Raw genomic sequence first — 9,313 nt, forward strand, 5'->3', positions numbered from 1 at the left:
TGAATGAATAAAGACTATTATGTTCATTTCCATTGATTTTATGATAATTAATGGCGATCTATTTTCAATTTATGCGTGTATATATTATATATAGATATATTTCACATATGTTTTAACAAACAGAATAAACGTATAAGGTAATGAAGACATTATTAACAAGACCGCTTTTATAGTTGTGAAGAAGTTTTCCGGGATACATTACTTGAAGAGTCTTGATCTGTTTCTTTGCGAGATTCTTCCCACAGCCGATGCTCTATTCCTAGCTTCCTCAGCTCCATTAGCCCTTGCTCAACTGTATACAAATTACACAAGTAGAATACCATGAAATTATAATCAACAGAATGTTGAAAACCGAAACTCTCCGAAACTTGTACAAAAGTTTTAGGTCACATTTTTGTGATTTAAGAAAACTGGAAACTTGTTTCTTAGAATTTGAAAACTCGTTTCCTAGGATATAATGTGTTTTAAGAAGTAAATCAACGCTAATCACATGTTCAGTAAACTTTTTGTACGGTATGGGGGTAAAATTGATATTGTTTGAAAAAATTAGGAGTAAAAATTGCACCATTTCGTACGTTGAGTAAATCTGCACTTCCCCAAAAACAATAGGGGAAAATTTGACCCTTATCTCTGTATATATATATATAGAGAGAGAGAGATATAAACATACATCCTTACAATTTTAAAAACTTCTAGATATATTCTTGTATTTTCACTATTTATATGCTTCCCCCACGTTTTTCTTTCCTATACTTTTACAAATATCATTTATTTGTATCCGTATCATGTAACATAGCTAATAACTATTGCAAAATTAAGGAGATATTTGAATAGTAAGAGCTCACCATCAACAACATCATGAGAACTCGGTGAATGCCCACGACGATTCATCCAAAATTCAAGTCGTTCTTTGGCAATGTGCTCTTCTATACCATTGACTTTGGCTCTGCTCCAAAAATATGTAAGCCAAGCCTGTGCAAGTTAAATATGTTGTAGATTAGTCACAACATATATCCTTATCCTCTGCAAACTATAATCTTTAAGAAAACATAAAATATTATGTAAATTACATTCATGGCCTCTGAACTATAGCGCTACTAACGTTATGACTCCTAAACTTCATTTATTAACATATAATTCATTAAACTTTACATTTTGTAACATTAAAGTCCAACTCAACAAAAATTCATTAAAAAATCAACCAAATGATGAGGGTGAATAGAAATTTGACTATAATTTTTACTGAGATGGACAAAAGAAGTCAATGATGTAGTTAAACTTGTCGAGGTGATCATTTTGTAACATAAAAGTTCAACTCAACAAAAATCCATTAAACAATTAACGAAATGATGAGGGTGAAATAGAAATTTGACCATAATTTTTTGTGAAATGGAAAAAAGAGAGCCAATAATGTAATTAAACTTGTCCAGGTGATCATTTCTTTGAACTTTACATTTTGTAACATAAAAGTTCAACTCAACAAAAATCCATTAAAAATTAATAAAATGACGAGTGAAATAGAAATTTGACCATATTTTTTGTGACGTGGATAAAAAAAAGAGTCAATGATGTAGTTAAACTTGTCCTGGTGATCATTTCGTTGAACTTTACATTTTGTAACATAAAAGTTCAACTCAACAAAAATCCCTTAAAAATTAACAAGATGAAGAGAGTGAAATAGAAATTTGACCATAATTTTTTGTGACATGGATAAAAAAAAGGGTCAATGATATAGTTAAACTCGTCCAGGTGATCATTTTGTTAATTATTTTTACGGATTCTTGTTGATTTGGACTTTAATGTTACAGAATGTAAAGTTCAATGATTTTTATATCAAGCAGGCTCGGTACCACAAAAATGCTAGGAAATAAAGGAGAAAACATGAATTATTAAGAAGAAATGACCCCTACCTCCTTGAAAAGAACATCTTCAGATTCCTCAGGACTCAATTCTGAGATAAAAGATGGAATTACATTATCGTCAGTATGGTACAAAATACTAAATTGTAATGGAACATTCATTAACTTGAAAAGACTCACCAACTGCCTCTAAATATTTTGGATCACCAGGTGATTTGATATCTGAAAGCAACAATGAATAGGGTAAACATTTTGTGACCATCAACAAAGCACACGCAAATAACTAAAAATATATGGCATGTAATGTAACAAGTGAAGGGGAATGAGAGAAGGAAAAAGCTGCTAAAATCTAATAAATTTAGCCAACTAGAGTTCGCATCAGAGAGAATTAAACCGAGCATGTTAAACGGTTATCAAATAATTACCTGAGATGGAGACTCGAGCAGCATTTGCACGCCTTTGTTGAGCCAATGCAGACACAATAGCATCCTCAACCTTTTGCGCATTTCAAAGAGAAGAATAGTTAGGATATTGGTGACATTGTCTTATTGTCAATGTAGGAACCTCAAGCATTATACAACTGCTTATAAGGAAGAAAGAGGGCAGAGAAAGAAAAAGAAAAGATGAAACTCGAAAGTGGACACACAAGATTCAAACCATTTGGAAATAAGCAACGCAATGCAATCGAAAACAAAAGCAAAACGAACCTTCAAGGATGCAAGCTCCTTTAAGCCCATCTCAACAGAAAGCATACTTTCAATGTTTCCTTCTCCATTTAAATCACTTAGATCCCCAGCAAGTTTGCTTCTATTTTCATTATCATCATCATCTACTCAAAGTTATCAAGAGTTAAAGCTTGAGGAAAATTATTGATAGCCAGAAATAAATGAACTAGTCTATCAGGATTCATTAACATGTTCAGAGATAAAAGAAAAGGCTTCATACATACCCAGCCCCTCCAACTTCCACCCAAATACCTAATGACCCCAAAACTTTTAAAACGATATCTCCGCAACCTCAACTTGCTTATACTGAAAGGTCATTAGTCGTTTAGGTGCAAGTTGGAGGGGATGGGTGCGTAATAAATCTAAACATAGTAATGGCAAGAGCAAATAATGGGACCAACCTTTTTCCCAACGCTCCTCTTTAGCTTTTTGTCCAGCAGAAACAACAATCTCAAATGGAAGAGGGGCTAAGGAAGACCAGTATTCATGCTTCGACACAGCAACATCTGCACAAATACCTAGAGACCAAACAGAAAAAAGAATAAAACATACTCGTAAGACATGACAGAAAGTGCATAGTGCTTGGATGAACAAAATGCATAGAGGACTCTGCAATAATGTATGAAGACATCAACATGCAAACCTCAGCATGCATAAAAAGTTAAGAACCATCTCAATTGCATATCAACTTGGAACAAAGTAAGTTGTCCGTATGACAAACGATAAGGTAGGAGATGATTGGACTTCCACAAGCTACACCAATTTAGTTCATAGCAATAAGTTAAAAACCTAGGGAAGGTGGAGAATAAATTCTGTAATGTTGTATCATAATTTTTGAGAACAAATATATATAAACCAACAAATCGTGAGGGAAAAAAAATGTTTGTAAATCATAAACAGATCTTGACCAGAAGAATACCATATTTTTCAGCCAAGCCCCAGTAGCGAGCAAGCCAACATCTCTTCAAAACAACTTCTTCCTAAAACATAAATATAGTAAGTAACCAGTTCACAAATGATCAACAAGAAGCCACTCAGCATACACACCATTTCTTTCTGAGTCAGTATCATTCTTTGTGTCATTAACTGAAGTGCTTTCAGTTCAGATTCCGCTCCATGAAGCTGTTGCAGAGCAGCTGTGGCCTCCTCTTTGGCAGTCTAATTAAAAGAAATTCCCATGAATTAAAATTAACTTCTCCAACAGCAAAAAGCCTTTCAATTAATCAACTATTCTAGCAATTAAGGAAATATGGCATAAGGCACTCCAGGAACATGTGGTGTACCTCCACCTCAGACCGCACGGATGCAATCTCCTTATCCACCAAAGGATTTTGTTTTGCTTCTTTAAGTGCAGCCTAAAGAAATAAAAATAATAATGAAAAAAATGAAAGGTCTTAAAGTTTATTTATGTAAGAAAATCTAAAACAAAAGGCATAAAGCCAAAAAATCAGATGAAAAATCTTTCCTTCTATAAACTGAATTCCTAACATTTGGTGCAATAAGTACAAAGTGAACAAAAATCCAGGAGTTCAACATAAGTTGCTAAGCACAACAAACTTATATGAAATAGGATGACTATCCCAATTACCTCTCTTTGACGAAGTGCAGCTTCCTTTCTGCAGATAGAAGCATAAAATCTCATAAGACTCCTAACAAAATCATCAGGGAGAGAAATGGAAAACCATAAAAATTGTTGGAGAGCAACAATTTACCTGCTCAACAGCTTTGCTTCCAAAGACACTCCCTCACCAAGAGTAGCAACCTACAAAACCATAATGAACATAACAGGACGTGTCAATGAACTTGCAGGTTGGATGTCAGAATGACACTGGGCTTTTCAATAACTGCACTTCAAACTTTAGCTATGTAAGGAAGCCACTGGTCAGGTTAACTACTAGTTCTTACAAAAACCTCCACTCTGAAGACAAAATTCTACAATTTATGATAAAAGTCCAAAAATGATTCAGCCAACAGGCTCACATTTTAAACATTGCCTGACAATGTGAGAGAAATAAAATAAGAAATAACCTGTTTCTCAAGCTCAGCAACTCTAGCCTCTGCTTCCTTACATCTCTCTTCCTCGAGCCTGAGCTGTAAATCAAATTCATGTTTCATTGTAATATTATAACCACATTATAAATATACTGATAGCACATGAAAACAATTATGTTGCATTGCAGCACCTTCTCAAGCATGTTCTCGTTCTCTTCTTGTAACATATCGAGCTGAAAACATGAACCAATTCTAATTATAAAGAAAATGCATATCTAGCTCAGAGGAAGAGCATCTAGAAATATAACCATAACAGAGAATAACATACATCGTCACGAAGAGCAGAAGCCTCACGCTGATCCCCTGAGTCCTTCGAGTTTAGAAATCCCATATCTGATAAAAATCTGCAAAAATACAGTTTAATCTCCATTATCCAAAACTACCCTAAGAAAGCAATAAAATAAGCAGAAAATCATTGTCATTGATGTGTAAATTGGAATCTAGTTCTTCACATTGACAGACAATGTATTTGTCGGTAGCTCTACCTTTTCCCGTCTCTCTGCCCATTTCTCGGAGGGTCTATAGGTGGCAAAGAAACCGCTGTCTTCAGTGAGCCCTTACTAGGTGGCACTGGCGGTGCTGCAGTTCGAATAGACATTGAAGGTCTTCCAGCTGAAGTTGAGCGAACCGACGGAGTTTCTTCCACCAAATTTCGCGCCAACTAAATTCAGATATAATAAAAAATTAATCTCATCAAAATCCAAAACCATCCACTCACAATGTAACAAATACAGAACTAGAGCACACTAAAGCAGCAAAAGCTGAAGAAACATACGGAAGGAGAAGGAGATCTAGCAATCTTAGTAGACGACGGAACTGCAGCTTTACTATGACTAGAGTTACCATTCCTCGAAAGAGAGAAAGGCGGAGGAGCACTATACCGAAACCCTAGATCATCATCATCTTCATCCTCATCATCAGCCGTTTGAGAAGCCATAACCTGAGCAAGACGCTGCGCAGCAGCTTTAGCAGCGAAATTCTGGTTCCTCTTGACAGTAGATATTCCGGAAGCGGAAGAGGAGCGAACGTGGTGACGACCAACAGGCGACATTGCAGCTGGAGACGAAGGACCAGTGCCGGATTCGCTTGTCCATTGACGAGCATAGACGGCGGTCGGATCCATGGAGTAAAATCAAAATGCGGAGGAAATGAAGCAATGAGAGGAAGGATAATGAGTGATTAAGCCTCGAAAGTAACGAAAAATGTGTAGATCAGAAAGATGGAGAAAGGCGGTGGTGCGTCGGCCTCAGCCTGCTGCTCAAGTTGTAGTATCAGTAAAGATACTGAGTGTGGTTTAGAGTGTAAGAGTGTGAGTACTGAGTTGAAGTGTGACTCGGAGAACGAGTTGGAATGGATATGGATATATGCAATTAATGCTCATAAATTCATAATTCACTCATTCACCACCACGTAAAAGTCACAATTGGATACATTATATGGTCACATACATCGGTTCGATTTGGTTCGGTTCGTTTTCAATTTAATCCAATTTTAGATTTTTCCAATTCAACATATTTACTTAACAAATAAATAATATTTAAAATCTTCATTATTTTGGAACGTATTTAAAATCTTCACAATTACATCTAAAAGAAATTAATATTACATTTCATTATAAAAAAAATTAATATTACATTTCGATTAGACCGTAAAAAAAGATTAATGATTTGATCTAATAATTTATTGAAATATTGTACAATTCAAAAATTTGTAAGACTAGAAAATACCCCGCCTGCTGCCATTTGTACTGATATGGTTCTGAGATTTCTGGACCAGCACCGAACAAGCCAACAGCAGGCCACTCGACATATCCGGAACACCCCAGTTGCGCAGTGCCACCACTGGGTGAGGCCGCCAGAGGGCAGACTGAAGCTGAATGTCGATGCCGCCTCTTTCCAGGATATATCCTCAATGGGATGCAGTTTTGTGTTACGCGACTATAGGGGTCAGGTGCAAGGTTGTGCGTCTGTAGTTATCCCGGGGCTCGACGAAGCTGTGATTGTTGAAGCCCTGAGCTTAAAGGAAGCGTTACTGTGGCTACACTCCTGTCAGTTGCAGGACGTTTTGGTTGAAGCGGATGCACAGTTGGTGGCTTTCGCTTTTAACCGTGACAGAACATCCCTTAATGACTTAGATGGTATCATTTGTGATTGTAAAGCCATTGGCTCTAGTATAGGTGTGAAAAACATCTCTTTTGTGCCCAGGCAAGCAAATCGGGTCGCTCACTGCCTCGCTCGGACCTCCCGTTTTTATGCTAGCCCTTCTTTTTGATCTACTGGCCCTCCCTCGTGTCGGCCTTTAGTGTTGAACCATGTAACCCTTTCAAGTTGATTTAATGAAGTTCTTATTGTCAAAAAAAAAGATATTTACTTTGAGAAATGAAATTATTTCATGTAGCCGTGAGTAAGGCCATATATATTAATAGGAAGAGAATATGCTTCATGGTATTTATAAAGGTTACACATATTATTTATTAGACATGATAACCGTTAAGTGTAGTGTACAGGATAGTAAAATATACATATTTTGTTATATGATAAAGTTATGTAATTGTAAAGGTTACACACATTATTAATTATACATGATAATGTTGAGCATGGAGGATAATAAAACGTGGATATTTTTACAGTACGGTGCAGATCAGTGAGTTGTGGTGTTTTTTTTCCCCGGTTGTTAGAGTTGCAGAAAAAAGAGAAAAGATTTGAGTTGTGACGTAGTGGGCAAATGATGTTGTTTTAACGTTTTTCGGTAATCAGTGGGTGTCAAAACCTCAAAAACTCACGTGATCCTGTCCCTGAACACACGCTAATTCGAATCTTTTTTTTAAAGTCACCAATAACCTCTTACCTCTTCAAATTTTGAGCCAATTTCTAATTTCACTGATTTACGTCTGAAGTAATTGAGATTGATTTGGACAATTTCTAAACAAATTAGCAAATGGAAGGACTAATAAAGGAAAAGGTCCTTAAAAGGTGAGGGAAGTTAAACGATGCCGTTTTTTTATAGGTGGGTATTGAAAATGATAGAGAGAAATAAGTAGAATATGATAGGACAAAATGGGAAAATTTTGACATGCATTTATAAGGGCAAAATTGGAAATAATTGGACCATTTGTTATTAGGTAGGTTGAGGCATTTGAAATAATTGGAGGGGCAAAAATGTAAAGACATTTGAAAGGGTAACATTGGAAAACATTGAACCAAAAATTAAAATTGGCACTCATCTACATAGGGGTGTCAAAATAGGTCATGACACGATAACACGATTCGCGTAACCCGCAAATTAAGCGGGTTAGGGTTGAGGCTAAATGGGTCAAAGTGTTAATCGGGTCAACTCGCAAAACTCGGTTAATAAACGGGTCGTGTCGCGGGTTGACTCATTACAACCCGTATAATTTTAGACGAGTTAACGTGTCGGGTCAACCTGTTTCACTAACCCGCCAAACCCGACCCATATAACTTGTATAACCCGTTTAGCTATTGGAATAGTAATTTAGAAGTCCATATATATACCTAACAAATTGTTAGGTTTTTCCATTCCCTAACTTAGCAGCCACCACAAAATCTTTGTGGCACACACCATACCACCGATTTCTCTTCTCCCATTCCCCTTTCTCCTTCAAATTTCTTCAAAGCTTAAACTCCTTTCCGCAGCTACGTTTCTGCCGCCGCTACCTTTCCGCGTCACTGCCTTGCCGCCGTCGCTACCTTGCCGCTGTTTCTGATCTCCTGTTCTTCCTACTGTTGTTTCATATTTTGTGGATTTTGCATTTTTTTCTTATGGTTTGTTGTTTATGTTGAACTATTTGGATCTATTTTTTATGTTTTGTTATGTTGAACTTGAACTGAATGTTATTTAATGGATTTGCTGAAATTTTATTGAAAGTTTAAAGTGTTAATGGGTCAGATAACTCGTTTAGGATGTTCTGACTCGTTAAGTATAAACGGGTTGTGTTAAAAATTGACCTGTTTATTTTATTAATTTAGTTAAATGGGTTATCCAGGTTGACCCGTGTCAACCCATGTTTTAACCGAGTCGTGTCGTGTCAATCCGTTAAGTTAAACGAGTCGTGTCTGGGTTTCAATAGACGGGTCACTTGAGTAGGTTGACACGATCCGTTTACGACCCATTAACCCATTTTGACACCCCTATTATCTACACAAGCTCAATGGACTTGTGAAGTGAACAAAAGTTCTATAATCGAGATCTGGATAGAAAGTTGCTTCAACCAGTTCGGTCTGTAGGAGATATAAAATGATGGTTTCGATTTGAGAATCCCCATAATTTGAAGATTTATTATCTGTGGAGAAAGGACCAGTTCCTCCAACCAGTTTCGTGGCACGTAAATCGAATGCGAATTTAATCAATTATTAGTTTCTGTAGCATATAGAAATGCTTCACCGGTCTTCCTTTGACATGGAGTTGATCAACCATGAAAACACCAAACTGTCCATCTCTAACTATCGCTCATAGGTAGGTGATATTTTTTCTGGTTGAAATTGTAACACGTGTTTCATAAAATGACTCCAATAAATGGAATTATGACTTCTCTGAAGAGCAGAACTGAAAAATAATGATTCCTGGATTATCCATTGTTGAACTCGATCCAAGATCCAAAAGGATCTGTAGAATTTTAATTAGTCATCTTCTTTGTTTCTGATTCTCCGGTTGAATCGT

At 36.4% G+C, this 9,313-nt stretch overlaps 1 protein-coding gene across 1 annotated transcript; it reads right to left on the minus strand.

Moving 5' to 3' along the window:
• Window positions 1–4: 4 nt before the first annotated feature.
• Window positions 5–6,012, minus strand: LOC136206980 (coiled-coil domain-containing protein SCD2). The gene is made up of 17 exons (XM_065998211.1): window positions 5,412–6,012; window positions 5,122–5,297; window positions 4,905–4,980; window positions 4,768–4,809; window positions 4,613–4,675; window positions 4,297–4,346; window positions 4,173–4,200; window positions 3,868–3,939; window positions 3,632–3,742; window positions 3,504–3,564; window positions 2,986–3,102; window positions 2,567–2,688; window positions 2,285–2,354; window positions 2,040–2,081; window positions 1,911–1,951; window positions 846–972; window positions 5–292 (listed from the first exon to the last, which is right to left on the minus strand). Exons 1-17 carry the CDS (start codon window positions 5,757–5,759, stop codon window positions 168–170), a joined length of 1,671 nt encoding a protein of 556 aa, XP_065854283.1. The 5' UTR covers window positions 5,760–6,012; the 3' UTR covers window positions 5–167.
• Window positions 6,013–9,313: the final 3,301 nt, after the last annotated feature.

The sequence above is a fragment of the Euphorbia lathyris genome, chromosome 9, assembly GCF_963576675.1.
Source record: "Euphorbia lathyris chromosome 9, ddEupLath1.1, whole genome shotgun sequence".
Lineage (NCBI taxonomy): Eukaryota > Viridiplantae > Streptophyta > Magnoliopsida > Malpighiales > Euphorbiaceae > Euphorbia > Euphorbia lathyris.

Coding starts and splice junctions, on each gene's coding strand:
- LOC136206980 (XM_065998211.1), bottom strand. CDS start 5,759: ATGGATCCGACCGCCGTCTATGCTCGTCAATGGACAAGCGAATCCGGC. Junction 4,676..4,767: donor ACGAGAACATGCTTGAGAAG/GTGCTGCAATGC, acceptor TTTGATTTACAG/CTCAGGCTCGAGGAAGAGAG. Junction 4,201..4,296: donor GAAGCAAAGCTGTTGAGCAG/GTAAATTGTTGC, acceptor TTCTATCTGCAG/AAAGGAAGCTGCACTTCGTC.